Source organism: Hypanus sabinus, chromosome 27 (genome assembly GCF_030144855.1).
Source record: "Hypanus sabinus isolate sHypSab1 chromosome 27, sHypSab1.hap1, whole genome shotgun sequence".
NCBI lineage: Eukaryota > Metazoa > Chordata > Chondrichthyes > Myliobatiformes > Dasyatidae > Hypanus > Hypanus sabinus.
The window spans coordinates 29,651,748-29,672,511 of NC_082732.1; the positions used below are offsets into that span (position 1 = coordinate 29,651,748).

At 41.4% G+C, this 20,764-nt stretch overlaps 1 protein-coding gene across 2 annotated transcripts in view; it reads left to right on the top strand.

The window, feature by feature from the left end:
* The window catches only part of rnf207b (ring finger protein 207b), a 73,197-nt gene that overhangs the window by 6,771 nt on the left and 45,662 nt on the right, over positions 1-20,764 (top strand). Inside the window, exons 2-7 of one of the 2 annotated variants that reach the window (XM_059952132.1) lie at positions 8,394-8,584; positions 12,704-12,836; positions 14,988-15,132; positions 17,803-17,884; positions 18,497-18,572; positions 20,251-20,376. In XM_059952132.1, coding sequence (XP_059808115.1) covers positions 8,394-8,584; positions 12,704-12,836; positions 14,988-15,132; positions 17,803-17,884; positions 18,497-18,572; positions 20,251-20,376 — 753 coding nt within the window. Of the gene's footprint in view, positions 1-8,393; positions 8,585-11,073; positions 11,120-12,703; positions 12,837-14,987; positions 15,133-17,802; positions 17,885-18,496; positions 18,573-20,250; positions 20,377-20,764 lie in introns of those variants that run through there. The other variant, XM_059952133.1, reaches the window with a different exon arrangement.

The following is a 20,764-nucleotide window of genomic DNA, read 5'->3' on the forward strand; positions in this document are numbered from 1 at the left end:
ATACAAGGGGTTAGGACTTTATAAGTACAAGGAGAATTACAGAGTGTTTTACACAGAGTGGTGGGTGCATGGAATACCCTGCCGGGGTGGTGGTAGAGACAGGTACATTAGGGGCATTTAAGAAACTCCTGTATAGGCACATGGATGATAGAAAATGGGCTATGTTGGAAGGAAGAGTTAGGTTGCTGTGACAGTAGGTTAAAACATCAGCACAACATCGTAGGCTGAAAGGCCTGTACTGCGCTATATTGTTTTATATTCCATGTAGGGATCAATTTTGAAAAGAAATGAAGCATAGGCTAGTTAGTACTGAACTGAGGGGATATTTCTTCATTCAGAAGGTGGTGATGCTCTGGGGTTCTCTACCTTGGAGAACAATGGCAATTTAGTCATTGATTACATTCAAAACAGAAATCAATAGATTTCTAGTTATTAAAGGAATTGGAGGACAAGGGAACAGAACAGGAAAATAGTGTTTCAGATGATAGATCAGTCATGATCTTGTTGAATGGTAGATGAGAATGAATGACAGAAAGCCTCACATTTATTATGTTTTGTACTCTTTTGGCTGCCGTCACAATATTTTCTGTCTTTCCATTACACTGTGGAATTGAAATGATCAAAATAGCTAAATATGATCTTTTCTCATGAAATTCCACGTGTCAGAATGCTTTATTTGCATCCAGCACACTGAAAAACTTGGCTCTTCTCAGCTCTGGCAAAACTGCTTCAATTGTCATTGCAAGGTAGTATTCTTCAGCAGTTCATTAATAACTCTTATATTGAAGGAAATGTTCACTTTATTGCTTCATTTCTCAACACATAGCCAGGTGCTCTGGGGCTTCTGCTTCTCAATGTCTTCAACTGGCCTTGCGTTTCTCCTTAAGAGCTGCTGGAACATGTTTTGATAGGCTTACTATAATCTTCTTCCTCACATCTAAGACAAATGAATGGTATTTGTCTTCCAGTTTACCTGTGTCAGGAAAGGCATCTGTATATTCTTCTGTGATATGTGTGGCTGTAGGGATTGCTTGTGTGAGTCTCCTGCTCCTGACAGTGTGTAAAGCACTGGCAGTGGTCAGCGACATTATTTTTAGTTAGATTGCAAAGTGCTTGCAGTGTATCTAATGCATTCTCCGGAGTCTTATTAAAGAGGTTAATGACATAGTACTCAAGACTGATTAATGTCATTTCCTTTACACAAGTGTAAAGGAGAATGAAATATTGTTACTCCAGATCCAATGCAGCACAATAAGATAAGTGCACAGTAATAATAAAAAAACAAGATAAATATAAATACCAAAGATGGCTTATATACATAGATTGATTGTACGTCCATAAAGTGACGCTATACACAAGGGTGTCTGCACATAAGAAGACTGACAGGAAATGATGAAGTAGGGGTGTGGAGGGGCAGATTAGTGGGTGGAGGTGTTGATTAGCCTTACTGCTTGGGGAAGGTAACTGTTCTTGAGTCTGGTGGCCCTGGTGTAGATGCTACAACACCTCCTCCCTGATGGGAGTGGAACAAACAGCCACACAAGGGTGTGTGGGATCTTCATGACGTTACTGTCTCCTTTCTGACACCTTTCTGTATATATATCCCTTTGATGGCAGGTAGGCTAGTGCCGGTGATTTGATGGGTAGTTTTGACAGCCTGTTGTAGAGCCTTCCTGTACGTTGCAGTGCAGTTTCCATACATGCAGTGATGCAGCTTGTTAGGATGGTCTCCACTGTGCAGCTGTAGAGTGACGTGAGTATAGACATGCATAGTCCAACTCTCTTTGGCCTCCTCAGAAAGTAGGTGCATTGGTGAGCTTTCCTGATTGTGAGATCATGAGAGGTTGTGCGATATGTGCACTCCCATGAGTTTGAAACTACTCACCGTTTCCACTGCTGTGCCTCCAATGTAAAGAAGGGTCTGAATGGTCTGAGTTCTCCTGAAGTCCATAACCATCTCCTTTGTCTTGTTGACATTGAGGAAGCGGTTATTTGCCTGCCACTATGCTTCGAGCTTTTCTACCTCCTCTCTGTAGGCTTTCTCATCATTGTTGGTCATGTCATCGGCGAACTTCGCAATGTGATTACTTAGGTGTTTGGTCATGCATTCATGTGTGGGCAATGTGTTCATTAATGAGCCCAGCACACAGTCCTGGGGAACATCTGTATGGAGGTTATTGGGGAGGGAAGAGCGGCTGTGCATCCTGACTATCTGAGGTCTGTTGGTTAGGTAGTCCCACACCAGTTGTACAGCAGTGTATTTAGACCAAGGAGTAAGACTTTGTTCACTAAGGTCTATGGGACAATAGTGTTGAATGCCAAGCTGAAATCAAAGAAGAGCATTCTGCCATACACCTTGTTTTCTAGGTGTGGTAGGGCCAGGTGCATGACAGATGTCATCTGTAATAGAGCGGTTCTGTCAGTAAGCGTGTTAGTGGATGTCCAACATGGCAGGAATGGAGTGTTTGAGATGTGCCATTACCAGCCATTCAAAGCATTTCATGATTGATGATTGGCAAAAGTGCCACCAGGAGAGTCATTTAGTTTTAAAGGTGTACAGTTCTTTGGTCCAGGGATGATGGTGGCTGATTTGAAGCACGTGGGGACAGAAGCCTGGATGAGCAATGTGTTGAACATGTCCAAGAAGACATCAGTAAGCTGGTGTGCACACTCCCTGAGTACTTGGGTACAGGATGTTGTCTGGCCCAGTTGCCTTACGGGGGTCAACTCTGCACAGTCCTTCTCACATCTGCTGCTGTTCCAGGGGTGACTGCTCATTGAGGAAAGGAGTAGCTTTCATGCTGGCAATGTGTTGCATGCCTTGAAGCATCCATAAAAGTTCAGGGAGGGAGGCATCAATGGTACAGTCAAAGCTGATGAAACACTCCTTTACTTCATATCCAATGAGATACAACAACATCTATAATTTATGTACCAGTGCCAATTCAATATACAGTATAGTAGAATCTCTTCCTTCTCTTTGTTCTTTAGACAGGTTACTTGCCTGAACTCCAACAACTACAGAGCTTCATTTGTTCCATTCTTTATTATTTCAATTGGATTACACAGCATGTAGTTCTTTCGGTACATATTCATGTGTTAGTTCATGTGAAAAATAAACCAGTACCAATCCCAAGAGTGTTCTAAAGGTTCACAATTTTCTGAGAGGAAAAAGATATTCAATTCTGTCTTAAATGGACAATCCCTTCTTTAAACAGTATCCCCGACTTCTACATTTTTCCACAAGTGGAAACATCCTTCTGACATCCACCCAGTCAAGATCTTTGGGGTCTTATTTGTTTCAATCAAATACCCTCTCATTCTTCTAAATTCCAACAAGTATAAGTATTGACATCCTTCCAATATCCAGTACTCCAAAAGTGGTCTGACTAATGCCCTATATTGGCGAAGCATAACCTTATCACTTTTGTATCCGATTCTCTCAATAATAAACAATAAGATTCTGTTCATTTTTGTAATCACTTGCTGTACTTTCATGTCCTGTAGCAGGGACCCACACTGAGGCGATATTTTTATTATCACTTCCAAAGTGGGCAATTTCACATTTTATCACATTTCATATCTTTCCCACTCATTCAACACATACAAATCTCTTTGTAGACATCCTCTTTGCAACTTTTGGATGGCAGGTAGCGTAATGGCTGGCATAATGCTCTTACTGTGCCAGTGACTCAGGTTTGTTTCAGCAGCTGTCAGTAAGGAGTTTGCATGTTCCCATGAGTACATGGATTTCCTCCAAGAGCTCTGGTTTCCCCCCACATTCCAAAGATATACAAGTTAGTGATTTGAGTGTAACTGTGCCAGAATGCCTGTTAACATGCTGTATCTCTAAGTAAATAAATAAACAAACAAACTCATTCTTCTTATCTGTGTGTCATCGCAAAAGTAATAATCATGCCTTTAGTATCTTCATCCAACTCATTTTAATATGTTGTAAATATCCGAGGGTCCAGCCCTGTTCTTTTAAGTTGTTAAACTGGGAGGCACTATAGGTCATCAAGCACAGGGGTGAGTTACAGATTGGACAGCAGTTCATTGGACAAGTTGAAGTTTTCACAGGGTGCAAGATGAGGATGGCTAACAGATCATGGGAATAACCATTAACACCAAAGACATAGATGAGAGTTTCAGCTGAAACCAAAATGGAGATTATGATTTTTGTAGCAGAGATTTGGATCTGAAAATTCAGCTCAGGATCCAATATGCCACCAAAACAATGGACCAATGGCATAGCACGAAATGCTTTCTAAGAAAGGGGAATGCAACCAGTAACTTCTTCAGAACTGTCTATTGCATAAACAGAGTCTGACAACACAGAGGCAGTGTTATCATTGAGATATGTGTTTGCAAGGTGCTACAACACTTCAGTGATATTGTGAAGGACTGGCATGTACATCAGAAGCAGGAGTAGAAACCAAGGATACAGCTATAATAGCAAAATACTTTTATGTATTGGAAATCTGAAAATGCTGGAAAAATCCAAAGCAATTTTTAAAAGTAACCAGCAGGAAGCATTGCAGACCAAGTGCTGGAAGGCAGATTTAGGCTACAGAGCATTTTCATTTTCAACGAAGCAGCATCTGCTTAGTGAAATATTTAATAATTCGGGCCAGTGACCTCCATTAAAAGCCTTTGGCAACTTGTGGTGAAAGTCCAGCAAGATAAAGAAGCTGTTTCAGGCAATTTTCTGGTTATGTCACCATGGAATCAGATGAGAGAAGAGATGCATTAGGGGCACAGTGGTATGATCAACATTTTTGAAAAGGTTGTAAAATAAAGGGCAATTTATCACAGTCATTATGCAGAGTGCTAGAAGTGACCCTCATTGGCAGTCCATGGCAGGGGAAATTTGATTGGAGTTAGGAGAAAAGTTTAACAGAGCAGAGTAAACACTCAAAACAATAGGAGCTGATTAAAGTTACCAACACTAGTGCAGCAGCATTTTGTGCTGAAGTAAAACACACTAGGAGTAAAAGCTCATCAGGCCAATCCCAGCTTGCTGAAACCAGGAGCCTCCCAGTGAAGGACACAAGTACATGGGGTCCTGACGTCAAAGGGCAGCTGCTTTCTAAAAGAGATCAGAGATTTCTCTCATACCATCCAGAGGCCAGAGAGACGGAACTGAGGTAAGGAGAGCGGAGCTGAATCCCAGATAACATCTCCAGCTACTCTTGTTAAAATCAATTTAATGTCTGGTATTATTGTACAACATAGTCACAGGATCTGCTCTGTGGTGTGAGGTGCAGTGGGGACTGCTGAATACAACTCCTGTCTGTGCTGTTTATACCTGTTTGAGGATTTGTCTGTAGCCTTTTGAGTGAGCTTGCTCTTTTTACAATTCCAGTATAGTAGTGACATCATTGGATAACATGATTCACAAGTATCTCTATAGAAACTTTGAAAAATTACAACCTAAATCAGATATTTACTTCATTTGCATTCATACTGCAGATTTTAAAAGAATATTTCAGAGTTATTGCATGTTGAGTGTAAATATTGGTATCTGGATTAGTGTACTTTACAATATTAGTAATTAATAAAATAATTTCTAATCTGAGTGACATCTTTGAATGGGTTAAAACAAAATTAAAAGAACCAAAGTGGGAGGCAGTTACAAAGTTCTCTGAATGCTTCAAAACAAATTGATTTTAACGTCCTACTCTTATAACATGGAAATCTTACTAAATTTAATTTATACTTTTTCAAATGGCATTTACAAAATAGCTTGTTAACTTTTTCAATTAGAAATTTCTATGAATGCATTGATAATGGAAAATGGCAATGCAATATGGTTATGATGAAGTGACACCTGCTTTCAATACAGGAGCCACAGTGCCTCAGCTGGTAGGTATGATAACAACATTAGCGAAGTGTGCTGGTGTTGAGTATGGAGAGGCTTCAGGGGACTCAGACAGGTAAAGTGAAGGGGTAAGGATATGGCAGATGGAATATAATATATAAAAAAGTAATCCTCTAAGTTTGAAGAACAAAAGCATGGTGGAGCATTTTAAAAGGGCAAAATATTGAAAGGTGTTAGTATTCAGAGGGATGGGTTTCCTGGTACTGTATATGAGTCACTGAAATCAAGTATGTACTGTAGGTTTGGCAAGCAATTAAACAGGGAAAATGTAACAGAAAAACTGCTGGAGGAACTTAGAGGATCAAACAACACTTGTTGAGGCAAAGGGATGGTCGAAGTTTCAGGTCGAGACCTTATTTCAGGACTGAGAATGCATACTAAGAATAGGCAATATGGTATATAGAAGTCAGAGGGAATGGGTGAGACTGAGGTTGGTGGGTGATAGATGAGAACAAACGAGGGAGGGAAGATAGTCAGATGGAGCCACGTGGGAGCGAGGGAGGGAGGAGATGGAGACAGAGGTTGGCAGTGATAGATGGGAAGGTGAGAAAGAAAGAAAAACTGTGCCAGGTGTGCGAGGAGGAGGAAGTAAGGGGAAGAGACAGAGATTGGTAGGTAAGAAATGGAACCAGATTAGGGGTGGGGGTGATGGACAGATAGAACTGACAGGGGAGGGGATAGGAAAGGGGAACCAAAGGAGAAGTAAGTAGGAGTTGGACAGCTGGAACAGTAAGAAAAATTCACCTCGGACTCCTGTCCCACCACTTCCCTTCTCCTTATATTGGCCATTGTTCCTCTCTGTTATCAGTCCTGATGTAGGGTTTCAACCTAAATTATCAACAGTCCCTTTCCTCCCATGGATGCTGCTCAACCCACTAAATTCCTCCAACAGATTGCCTGCTGGTCCATATTCTGGCACCTGCAGTCTCTTATGTTTGCAAAATGGTATGCTAGTCTTTATTGGAAGAGGAATTAAATTAAATGGTAGGGACATCTTTCTTCAATTATACAGAACAATGCTGACTGCACATCTGGCCTATTTAAGCTAAGGAAGGATATATTTGCAACAAAGGGAGTACAGCAAAGGGTCATCAGCTTGATTCCTGGGTTTGCTGCTTTTTATGAGGAAAGGTTAATCAGATTAGGTGTGTACTCATTGTTCAGAAGAATGACAGGGAGTTTAATTGAAACATAAAAAAATTCTAATGTAGCATGACAAGGTAGATGTGGGTGTAGCCCTTGGCTGTGTTACCTAGATCTAGAATTGGAGGAGAGTAGCATGGGTTTATCAGATTGTTTTTAAGGATGGCAGGTTTTTCATTTGAGGGGAGACAGAGCAGACTGGTTTATACTCTGTTAAGTTTAGATCTCACTGAACCATCCAAAATTGTTAACGGTCTTGATCTGATGGATGCATACCTGATCTTTCCCCAGCTGGGGTATCTAAAACTACTATCAAAATAAGTGGTTGGTATTTTAGAACATAGGTAATGAGAAATTTCCACATCCAGAGGGTGTTTTCTTTACCCAAGAAGCTAGTGGAACCCCAGTCGATGAGTATATTCAAGACAGAAACTGATAGATTTTTCCATATTAAGAGGATCGGCAATAACGCAGGATAGTGGTGCTGAGGTAAGAGATCAGCTGTGTTGTTATAGAAGTTTTGTTTCTGCATACTTTTTCTGCCAAATGGTCTTCTCTTGCCTCTGCTTCTCATGCTTTAATTTTCTTTTGTTTCTTGTAAATGAAACTACTCTGTTTTCCCACAACTACACCATTTGGTAGCAAGTTACAGATTTTCTCTGAGTAAAGTTTCCCCTGTAATTTTGATTGGATTATTAATATCTTATGTTTATTGCCATACTTTGGACCAGCCCACAGTTGGAAATGTTTTCTCTACATCTACCCTATCAAATCCTTTCATTATTTTCATAATTACCTAGTCAGCCTTCAGTTTATCTTTTATAGTGAAACACCCCAGTCTGTTTAGATTTTCTTGGTGGTTAGAACCTCCTTTTGTGGGTTCTTTCTCATAACTTTATCTTGCATCTTCTCCAGTGCCTTAATACCCTTTTCCCAATTATAGAATCACATAATTGTTATAACACAAAATGAAGCCACATGATCAAATGAGTCCATTCCAGGTTTACATGTGAGCAATCCAGCCAGTTCTACCTTCCTTGCCCTCTCCCCACAGCTCTGCTAAGTCTTTCCATTCAGATACTTAACAAGCTCCCCTATGAACACCTTTGAATCTGCCACCACTTTGCACTGTAAAACAATTTACCCTTGCATTAATTTTGGTTCTATGGCCCCTCTGCCAATAGGAACAGTTTTTCTCTAAATGCTCTGTCAAGACCTTTCAGGATTTTATTAATCTTAACCTTCTCCAGTTGAAGGAAAAGAAATCAGTTTTTTCATGTCTATCTAAAATCCTTCATCCATGACTATTTCTACTTGTTACACATCAAAAGAACAGCTGGTTCCTAAAGTTTCTTCTTTTTTTTTTCAGATGTCTGGTGGAATATTCTCCCCTTTGGATAACCTGTATGATTTGGACAATGCAAATTGCCACCCCCTGGTCTGTTATCTCTGCTATGAACAGTATGAACATCCCTGCCTGCTGGACTGCTACCATACCTTCTGTGCAACCTGTCTGCGGGGCAGGGCTACAGAAGGACGCCTCTTGTGCCCTCTCTGTGGGTAAGAACCTTGAGCAAGATATAAAGAAAGACAGCCAATCCCATTTAAAATATAATGTGTTTGGCTTGTATATATTTAACTTACAGTTGGGGTAGAGAATTAGAGAAATCCGTACCACATGTTTGCAGGTACAAGTTTGACTGGGGAATTTACCTTTCAGGTAATTAAATAAATCTGAAATTTAAAAATATACACTAGCTTCTTGAAACTACTAGATTGTCTTAAAAAAAACCCCTCCTGATTTATTACTGCCCTTCATGGAAGGAAATCAGCCAGCCTACCTTATATGTAGCTCTAGAGCAGGGGTTCCCAACCTGGGGTCCACGGACCTCTTGGTTAATAGTGGGGGTCAGGCATGATAAAGGTTGGAATCCCCTGCTGTGGACTGCCAATATAATTGACAGTTAACTTCCTTTTCGATTTAGGGGCAGTGAGGGAAGAAGTACCAATATTTCTAATGAGGTCCACATCCTGTGAAGGAATTAATGAAAAAAGAAGTGTGCGGCATTAATTTAGAAAAAAACGGAACTTTATAGACCTTGTGAATGAAGCTAAATACTTAATTGATACTTATGAAATTGGCTATAAAATTGCTCAGCAAGAAATGAGAAACTGGGAGGAGATGTGGAAAAGGTAAATGGCTGAAGAAGAAGGAATCTGATAGTGGACCACGGGAGAAAGGGAAGGATGAGGGGCACTGGGAGGAGGTGATAGAGAGGTAAGGAGAAGAGAAGAGGTAAGGGGGGGGGGCAGAGTGGGGAATTGAAGAAGAGGGAAGAAGGAGGGGAAAAATTACCGGATGTTGGAGAAATCAATGTTCATGCCATCAATTTGGAGGATACCCAGACAGAATATGAGGTGTTGCTCCTCCAAACTGAGAGTAACCTCATTGTGACAGTAGAGGAGGTCATGGACCGACATGTCGGAATGGGAATGCGGACTGAAATTTAAATGGCTGGCAATCTGGAAATCCAGTTTGTTGCAGATAAATCCTGTTGATTTACAAACAGGCTGCACTCTCTGCTCCTCATTGTGATCATGTGACCTTTGCTCCTACTTGAAAAAGCACCTCATTCTCAACGAAGGTCCAGATAATGCGGTGCCGAGCCAGGGAAGATTCTTCTTAACTCACTGACTGGGATGTTATCAGCTTGATTGATGGAGTTGGGGGAGTAATTGATGTTAGTGAAGAGATAAGTGATTAAGGGGAATGAGAGGGGCCATGAGAGGTTCGTGGAGAGAAGTAATGGTTCCTCATCCTGACTTAGTGTGACCCTGGCTGGCAGGACCAGACGTGGAGAGAGTTTCAGAGCTTCCTCTGTTTCCATGACCTACCTACCAGCAGTGATGAACCATCTAACACCAAGTGTAACCAAGCTTACTGCTTAAGGATCCTGTGTGGAATCAAGTCAAATTCATGTTTTGCACTTCAGTGTGTCTCTATTGTGCAGCATTTTCAGAGAGGTGAGGAACAGGAAGGGACGGCTATCAAACAGTCAGTGACCCTGGAGAGACTGGGACATAAAACTTAATCCTCACTTTTGGTCCAGATGACATGAAAGTTCTCAAGTGGACAGTTAACTCATGCTAATGAGCTGTGGTCACCCAGTCAGTTCTCTGTAACTAAGAGGAAGCATCATTCACACCGTTCCCATTGTGGAACAGCTGCACAATAAAAGCCAGGCTACTTTTAGAGAGATCGCAATGCAAGGCATATCAGGCTCACAAAGCCAAGATAGCACAGGCATGCAATCCCCATGACAATAAATAAGAGGCTCTCTAATCTAATAGTGGCCTTAAATCCAGTGCTGACCAATTAAAATGCACCTCGACAGATTCATCCACCACCAAATGCTCCCTCCCTGTGCCACTCCACCTCCCAAAACAAAAAACAAAAACAAACTTCTGTTATTGAGGAGTCCTGGTGTGTACCTTTTAGTTTGTAACCCCGGGTGACATTTACAAGGTGATCTGATCCTCTTGTCAATTTTTAATTTTAGATTTGACTTTGCAAAAATCTATTCGCAGTGGGATTTAAAAAAAAAATCATGTTTGGATCGGGCTGGGTCATGTTTGTTTCAGGACTTGAAAGTTTTCTTTCTATATTTCCAAAGTAATGCTGAATTATTGTTTCTGAATGAGAATTACGGTTAGATTGTGGGCATCACCATGACGATTCGAGAGGCCAGGAGCTGGGCCAGCAATATAGGCAGAGTACAGGGCAGCTGGAACCCTTTGTCATGAAATGCAATCCCTCACAGGTGACTGACTGACTGTGTCTTTTTTAGTCGCTGTACTGCCTCCCTTGCCAACCTGATGATCATTTTGTCCCTGCAAGCTTCTCCAGCAACCACTGATCAACCCTCGATAGTCCACACTGACGGATATTCGGGACATTCCATTGGTGGGAAAAGTACGGAAGGGCGGTCAGTGTGAGGTGGGGGAGGGTAGGGAGGAGGGCCGCGAGTGCTGTAACCTGGATGATTCAGAAAATCGAGGATCAGAGATGAGGCTGGATGAAGTTGATGACCACAGGTGAGAACTCCCGTTTCTTTCTGCGTCTTTTGTCTTGATTGGTGAGTTACTTGAGTTATGAGGTGGTGTTTTGCAGATCCAGTGTGAGGAGCTGAGCTGAGTTGGGGCTGTTCTTATTATATGAAAGCAAACACATGGCAATGTTTTGTCTATCTTGAGCTAGTGTAGCGTTACTGGATCACTCAGTTTGGAACAGTGCTGTCTCGCCTCTGAAAGTATTCTGGTTCTCCCCCAGAGACTTGAGCGTGTAATCTGACACTTCATCAGAGTATGAAGACAGTAACATTGTCAAAAATGAAATCTTTTGTTGATGGATAATTGAGCCAAATGCCCTCTCAGATGAATGGCAAAAATATACCAGGGGATCCAAGTATATAAGGAGCATTCTCCCTGGAGCCTGGTCAATATTTGTCAACTATCATCACTAAAAACAGACTATCAGGTTGTTAACACATTGCTGCTTGTGTAAAGTTGCCATTTACAGATTTGTGGTCACATTTCCTACATTACAACAGTGATTAAATCTCAAAGGTACTTCACTGACAGTAAAGCACTTGGGATTTCCTGAAATGCATTTTTTTTACTTTCCATTATAAAAATAGAAAAAAAACTGGAGACAGTTAGCAGGCGAGGTTGAATCTGTTAAATGAGAAACAATTATTGGTTCGTTGATGACTTTTCATCAGAATTGGCCATTAGAAAACAAACATGTGGAGAAGGGAGAAAAGTGGAAATAAATAAAGGGGTGAAGACCAAGAAAGTGCGATGCCAGTGACTGCATTTCCTTTCTCTCTCTTCTCCAGTTCAGATACTGCCTAACCAGCTGAGTATTTTCAGCATTTTCTGTTTTTATTTCAGATTTCCAGCATCTGCAGGTTTTGATTTTTTTGTGATACAAATGGAGGTTGTCTGGGCTGAGAGAAAAAGCAATGAAATTTTTTTACTCATTGAAGAGCTGTCGGAAGGAGATGAAATCAATGAAGAAACAGGAGATAGAGTCCACAATCTGGGGTGAAGATTCCTGATCAAAGAAAGGGGCACGGAGGTGAACTTAGTGGAAGAAGTGATTCCCAGCCTCAGAATTTGTTGATATAGGAGTGACGGGAAATAAAACTAGGACCTCTGATGAGGACAGATGATTTAGGGAAGATGTGAACAGAAAGTGGCGACCCATCAAGAGATAAAGCTGGATGTAGAGATGGGGTCAGAGGAAAATGAAAGGGGATAAATTCTAGAAGCGTATTAAAATTCAACAGTTCTTGATCTTTGGTGCCGAACAGATTTCCTACCATCTTGCTTTTTTTTGTAGCATTTTTCTATGTTAAAAATGTACAAATGTAGATTGGTATTATTACAAGCATGTGTCCTGAGATTAAAGGTATTTTTCGCCTTTTCAAATTCCAGTGATATTTGTCTACTTAGCTCAAGTAGTTCCATGAACTTTCCAACCTTGTATTCTACTATGTTACATACAACTGCTTGTCCCAGCTTCTATCCTGCAGCTGGTTTTAGATATTCCACAGGAATATTCAATGTGCCTCTTTGGTTATTCTGCACTGGAGAGTGGCTCTGTTTCTATTTCAGACGCATGTCAATTGTGAAGGGCACCAGTGGACTCCCAAAGGTAGATCGATTGTTGAAATTCCTGGTCGACAGCTCAGCCGACTGTGAGGAGATTGTGCAGTGTGCAAACTGTGACCTAGAGTGCAAGAAGCAGGTGAGGAGTCAGGTAGGGGGTTTAAAAAGTGAGAATCACATGAAATTCTGAAGATTCTCCTCTCCTAATGCTGTGGGGCCATTTCCACAAGGACCAGTCATATGTCCACGTCGACATTCATGAGTCTGGATATTGAATCATTGCTCTTTGATTGAGGGCTGAGTCATTACAGAATTCAGATTCAGTCCGGAACCACAGTGTTTCCAGCCAGTTTTGAAAAATATCACAGGCGAAGAGCTGAGACATCTCAAATGTCCTCTTTCTTTAAGGATCGTGGTTTCCCTCCTGCCATCATCAATGATGCCTTCACCTGCATCTCCTCTTTTTCCTGCACTTTGGCCCTCACCCCATCCTCCCATCACCACAACAGGGACAGAGTTCCCCTTGACCTCACCTACCACTCCACCAGCCTCCGGATCCAGCACATTATCCTCTGCAACTTTCAACAGGACCCCACCACTAAGCACATCTTTCCCTCTCTACCTCTCTCCGCTTTCTGCAGGGATCATTCCCTCTGCAACTCCCTGGTCCACACATCCCTCCCCACAGATCTCCCACCTGGCACTTTTCCCTGCAAGCATAAGTGCTACACCTGTCCCTACACCTCCTCTCTTACCACCGTTCAGGGCCCCAAACAGTCCTTCTAGGTGAGGTAACACTTCACTTGTGAATCTGTTGGGGTCATCTATTGCATCCGGTGCTCCTGGTGCAGCCTCCCCTACATCAGTGAGACCCAACACAGATTGGGTGACCACTTCGTCGAGCACCTCCGCTCCATCTGCCTCAACAGACAGGATCTCCTGGTTGCCACCCACTTCAACGCTGCTTCACATTCCCATTTGAATATATCAATACATGGCCTCCTTTACTGCCATGATGAGGCCAAACTCAAGTTGGAGGAGCAACACCTTGTGTACCGTCTGGGTAGTCTCCAGCCCCTTGGCATGAACATTGAATTCTCCAACTTCCAGTAATTCCCTCCCCCTCCCTTCCCCCATCCCAGTTTCACTCTGCCTCCTCTTCCAGCTGCCTATCACCTCCCTCATGGTTCCGCCTCCTTCTACTACCCATTGTGCTTTCCCCTTCCGTTCTTTCTTCACCTTTCCTGCCTATCCCCTCCCCCACCCCTTGATCTTTCCCCTTACTGGTTTTTCACCTGGCACCTACCAAGCCTTCTCCTTCCCACCCTCCCCCCACCTTCTTTATAGGGCCTTTGCCTCTCCCTCTTCAGTCCTGATGAAGGGTCTCAGCCCGAAATGTTGACTGTTTGTTTCCACGGATGCTGCCCAACTTGCTGAGTTCCTCCAGCGTGTTGTGCATGTTGCTTTGACCCCAGCATCTGCAGAGTATTTTGTGTGAGCTGAGACAATTGCTGCCCTCTTCATTTTATGTTACTTGGCACAGTCTGTGTTTCCCATGATGAATCCCTACCTGATCTGTATGTGTGCTAGGCTGAATTATCCTCTCATGGCCTGGCTTTGAGAGAGAAAATTACAACTGTGACATAGTTCACTTGACCAAGTGAGGAATTGTCCCTAAGCTCAGAGAATTACATTGATTCCCATTCCATTATCATGTCAATTTTTAAATTCTCATCCTTCTAATCAAATCTCTCCCTGGTCTGGCTGTTCCCCATCTCTACAACTTCATACATTCTTCAAAATCTCTAAGTCCCTCCAAATCTAGCATCCTGGTGGTCAGCATGAATTTGTTGGGCTGAAGGGCCTGTAGCCAAGCTGTATTGTAATACCCCATTTCCATCACAGCACCACTGCCACTTCAGTGTAGCTGCCCAGAATCCTACCTCCTTCATACCCAAATTCTTCAACAGAAAAGGTTTTTTTGTCTATCTCACTAGCCCATTCTGCTTTGACTTTGACCAATCTTTCTTTATCATATATGTCAATTTTATTTGATGGTGAAGTGCCTGTCCCTGGATGTTTTACTTCATACTGAAACTTTGACTCATACTGAAAGCAGGTTTGGGTGCTATTATGATGCATCCCTGTAGACATCTATTATCTTAGCAGTCTGTGTATCAGAGGCCATATACAAGCATCTATACCAGTGTTAGGGGAAAAATACTTTTAAAAGTATAACTATAAGTTCTGTCTTGTGCAGTGTCTAATGTTGGCGCTTTCTCCCATTCAGGACGCAGATTCCATGTTTTACTGCAACACCTGTAACCAACCGCTCTGCAGCTCCTGCCGAGAGGATACCCACAGAGCAAAAATGTTTGCCCGGCATGAAATTGTCACTCTCGCCAAACGTACCAAGGAGCTGCACAAAAAGTGCCGTAAGAATCTCCAGTCTTTACTTGGAAAGCTCCAAACTCTGAAAATCTTTGTGGTGATATATGTTTGTGCTTTTGGAAGGTTCATCCTCATGATATGGAATAGTAAGCCTGAGCCCGAGTTCACATTCAGTTTGAGACTTTGAATTCAGTTTTGAAGAAAAAAACACGGGAAAAGAATTGGATTGCAAAAATAAGCTCTGGCTCAGACTATCCCTTCAGAATGGTTCTTGCCCATTCTGTAACTCAGTACTCCATCAGCATGGTGGTCTCTTAACCATTCTTTGAATTGGTAATGCATGGAACTGTGACCGTATTATGAGAATAGCTTTTTAAAAAACAAATCAGCATATAAATCAGTTTAAAAGTGTTATTAAGCCAGTACGCCTCTGAGCTTCACAGATTAGGGTGGCTTGTCGTTCAATCCCTGATTTGTGACAAGTGTCTAACCAGAGCCAGTGACAAATACAGAGTTTATCATTTGTAGAGCCAGCCAGAAAATTACCAGCTGGAAAATGTGCATCCAACCACAACACAATTGGACTTGACCCCGATGTACCCCAGGACCAGAAACTGGCATAAAACTGCAAACTGCATTGATTAATCACGGCCTTTAAGAAATTAGGACAATCAGAATCCTTAGGTAAATACACAGGTAAAACATATATTTATATAGCACTCCTACAGCGTAATTATCTTCACAACCTATCTCCAATGAGGGTGGACAGGGCATTAGATTAACAGTTTATCTGAAATATATATCCTCCAGCAATTTAACAATCAGTACTTAACTGGGGTTGATTTCAGACATCCTGAAGTTCAAAACTTTCCTTCTCACTGTCATAACACATGGCCAGGTTTATACCAGCTGCAGTTATTTGTTTATGTCCTCTACACTCAGTGGCTGCTTGATAGGGAACCTCCTGAACCCAATAAAGTTGAGTCACTCCTGAACCCTGAGTGTTTGTTAGCGGTCTTCTGCTGCTGTAGCCCATCCACTTCAAGGTTCGACATGTTGTGTGTTAAGAGATGCTCTTCTTCACACCACTGTTGTAACGTGTAGTGATTTGAGTTTCTGTCACCTTCCTGTCAGCTTGAACCGGTCCAGCTATTCACCCTGACCTCTTATTAATAAGGTGTTTTCGCCCACAGTAATGCTGCTCACTGGATTTTTTTTTTGTTTTTTCACACCATTCTCTGTAAACTCTAGAGACTGTTGTGCATGAAAATCCCAGATCAGCAGTTTCTGAGATACTCAAACCAGCCCCTCTGGGACCAACACACTTCCATGGTCAAAGTCACTTTATCACATTTCTTCCCCATTCTCATATTTGGTCTGAACAACAACTGAACTGCTTGACAGTATCTGCATAATTTTATGCATTGAGTTGCTGTCATGTGATTGACTGATTGGATATTTGCAATTACAAGAAGGTGTACAAGTGGACTGAAATGGCCACTGAGTGTACATTTGAGTCTGAAAGTTTATACAAGGTCAAGAGGCTTGTGGAGCATCACTGGTAACCATCTTCCTCTTGTGAAAACACCTACCAGCCGTAGGCCTTTGCTTCCTACCACTTCTAGTTTTGTATTCAATTTGCCACCATCCTTTCGATCTCATGGGGTTTTACTTTTTTAACCAGATCTTGTGGGACCTTGTCAAAAGCCTTGGTAAATTCCATATTAGTTACATAAATCCACTACTCTCACTAAACCTCCTTGTTAGCTCCTCAAATAAAATTGGTCAAAATGGTCACACATAACCTTTTCTTGACATCCTTGATTAATTTGTGCTTTTCTAAATTATGCTTTACATTGTCCCTTTGGATTGTATCCAGTAATTTACACACAACTGTGATTAAGCTAATGGCCTATAGTTTATTATTTATTGACTTATTAGTTCATAGTTTATTCCTTCCTCTCTTTTAAAGTGGTACAACATTCAGTAGGACTGCTAACTAGTTGTTACTGTACATTTCATTTGGGCTGGAAGATTAATCTATTTTCAAAGATACTAAATCCCTTATTATTTCATCTCTTACTATCCAATATTTTACTATTTCAATATATGATAACCCTCTAAAGAGTTGGCACAATTCTGATTTTATTTATTTATTGAGATACGATGCAGAATAGGCCCTTCCAGCACTTTGAGCCGTGCCACCCAGCAATCTCCTGCTTTAACCCTAGCCTAATCATGGGGCAAATTACAAAAACCAATTAACCTATCAATTAACTGTAAGAGGAAATCGGACCACCCAGAGGAAACTCACATGGTCATGGGGAGAATATACAAACTACTTACAGGCAGTGGCGGAGAATTGAACCCAGGTCGCTGGTACTGTAAAGCATTGTGCTAACCACTACACTACCCTGCTGCCTGAACAATTCTTTGAATAAGTCGATAAACTTCATGGTTTTTGATCCCCTGCTAAGCTCCCTTTCTGGTTCTGATTAAAATATCCTCATGCTCCATCTTGCTGGACTGCAAGTTTGCCTCTTCCTTTATCTATTTAATTCTTCTGACAGCCAACAAACATTGCCAAACCCTGATAGCTGACTTCAACAGATTCTTTGGGCACTGAGGGAATCAGGAAAAATTAGGGATAGAAAGAAAAAAATCATTTGAAGTAATGGATGGCTTATTTCCAATCCTGTGGTTTTCCTCCACAGCTCTTCATGAAGAACCATACATCATGTTCTCAACAGAAAAGAAATCCATGCTCTGCATCAACTGCTTTCGGGACATGCAAGTGTGAGTCAGACATTCTTGGCCGAGGGCCTACAACATTTTACACAGGATCATACAAAATGTAGACTTCAAAAACGGGGCACACAGACCATGAGGAATTAACTGGGTGCTAAAGCAGAGTAAGCTACAGGCTCCCTGCCACTGATTTTGTGAAACCCTTGGAAAAGGAAGGCTTCAGGTTCAGCTCCCAATATGACTAGTATCAGGGTAGCACAAGAAAATGCTCATTTCACTCAGCACCTCTGGTCAAAGGAGGGGAACATCAAGCAGATTTCTTCAGCAAAAACCCAACCTGATCAACCATATTTCGCAGCTGGCAAGTGGGATAATAAAATTGTGACATCATTCCAATAATTGTGCCAGGGACCTTTACGTTTTGGCTGAGAGTAGAATATTGATCCTTTTGATCAATGACAGGACCTGGGGAGTCAAAAGCAAACCCAACATGTATTGAAAATTTGAAATGGGAAGAAATAGGTACCACCATTGGAGAGAGAAACTGAATTAATGAACGAGATCAGCGAGAGAGGCATGTATTTATGTTTTGCAGTGAAGTTACATTAAGGGTGTCTGCTGAGCTGTTTCACTCATATGCCAACTGTTTGCCTCATCTAGTGAGAGCCGAGCCCACTGCATCGACATTGAGACTGCCTACATGCAAGGTTGTGAGAAACTGGACCTAGCTGTGATGGTATGATGCACACTGGAAATTCCATTACAGGGGTATAATAAAAATTAGCTTTACTTGTCACATGCACATCAAAACATACAGTGAAATGTGCCGCTCGTGTCGGGGATGTGCTGGGGGCAGATCACAAGTGTGCCAACATTAGTGTGTCCACAATTTACTAACCCTAAGTTGTGCAACTTTCAAATGGAGACTTGGAGGAAGCCCACACAGTTGTGAGGAGAACTTACAAACTCCTTACAGACAGTAGAGGGAATTGAACCCTGATCTCACAGCTCTCTTACTATAAAGTGCCACAGTAACCAGTAAGCTCCCCTGCCACCCCAATAGAAAATATAACTCAGATCCATAATCCTCCAAGAATGTTCTGGAGTCCGTAGGAATTAAAGATTAATACAATTCTGTGAGAGAAATCCTGAAGAGAAACCATGTTCCATTAAATGAAATAGTCATTCTTTAAAAAATTTGCTCTGAAAATGTTTGTCTTATCAATTGCAACAATACTGGGCACGGGAAATGACACTCCCATGCAGAACCCAGCAATCAAAGAACAAAATGAGCATTCACGTTTTGATTGGTATACCAAAATCAGGGCAACATAATAATGACCACATTGAGCAATCTGTGGCACGATTTCTCAGGGACGTATGTGCTGGCATGTATGTACTCTGATAATAAATTTTACTTTGACTTTTGACTTTGTAAGAGTATTCAAAAGTGAGAGACTAGGTTGTGAACAATTAAGAGTTGTTTTATATTTCATCAGAATTGCCAGGAAAATAAACAGCAATGAAATATCAAGAAATAGTCAACAGCAGTATTAATTGCAAGAATAAAACTCACAAGCTTAATGTTACATGTAAAAAAACTAAACGAAGTATACTTGTGTATTAATAGGTGTAATATTCAATAGCCCAAAAAATTTGCAAGGGTAGTGGTTTTTCAGAATTATACTGTGTATGAGAAATTGAAGTGAGAGAAAGAAAATGGTATATCAGTAAATCTTAATTTAATGGGGTCAGATGTAGTTAGCACGAAAACAGCCCCTTCAGCCGACTGAGTCAGAGCTACAGTAATTAATCGGAGCCAAACCATTAAGAACGCACACAGATAATGTGCACTTTTACCCTTGGACCAAAATCCCTTTTGCATAATTTTAAGCTGTCCTTTTTTAGATCAACCAAATTCTTGCACTATTTTTGGACCTGGTATCTCACACCCAATATTGAGCATCTGAAGTGCAGTCAGTATTATGATGTGGGAACTGCAAGAGCTAATATACACACAGCAAGCTCCCACACAGAGCATGTGATAACAAGAAGTAGCTTTCAAATAAGATTGGTTGATGGAAGGAACTTCTTAGCTCTTTTTAAACAACGCCAGTGAAAAACAACTGATTGAAAATTGGTTGGAACCCTGGTTTAATGCCTCAGCTGACAATTCCTACCATCTTTAAGTGTCAACCAAGATTATGTGCTCGAAATCTGGAGATGGAGTGGAACTAGACTTGTGACCTCCCGATTCAAGGCGAGAGTGTTGACCACTGAGCCATTCAGTGCAATGTAATAACATTTTGACAATATAATGAGGAGCAAGGCCAGATTTTGTGCAACAAGGGTGCTTTTAAAAATGTAATTAGGTAAAGACTTTTCAGGTCATTTTGTCAAGTTCTGTTTACTAGGCAGTAAAAGAGCTTCAGACATCCACACGAGAGGCCATCATCCTTCTAAAAGCCATGATAGATGAGGTGAGACTCAATGCCAATGAAGAGGAGTCAGCCATTAGTTCATTATTCAACAGTATGCAGGTAAGGCACCAATTCAACTAATTAAATCATTGATTGTGGCCTTTTGGTGAGGGTGAGGATCTAGGAATACTTCTTGTACACAGATTGTTCTTTATTTCCCTAAACCAACAGATCAAGTCTGATATTAAATGTAGATTGATAATATTTTATGTGATGTGCTCATCATAGTAAATATGCAAGTTGTCATTGTTTTCTACTCTTTTATGGCTGCCATTCTTCACCAGAACAGTAGAGTATGGTTGTTCTTCTATCTCTAAGGAGTCCTTCTCACTCTGAGCTCAGTCACCACATCCTCCCCAAATTAGAATATCAAGGCATATACTACTGGGAAACATACTCCTGATCTGTTGGTAATTATAATCAATAAACTGGAGCTCAAAGATCTGGA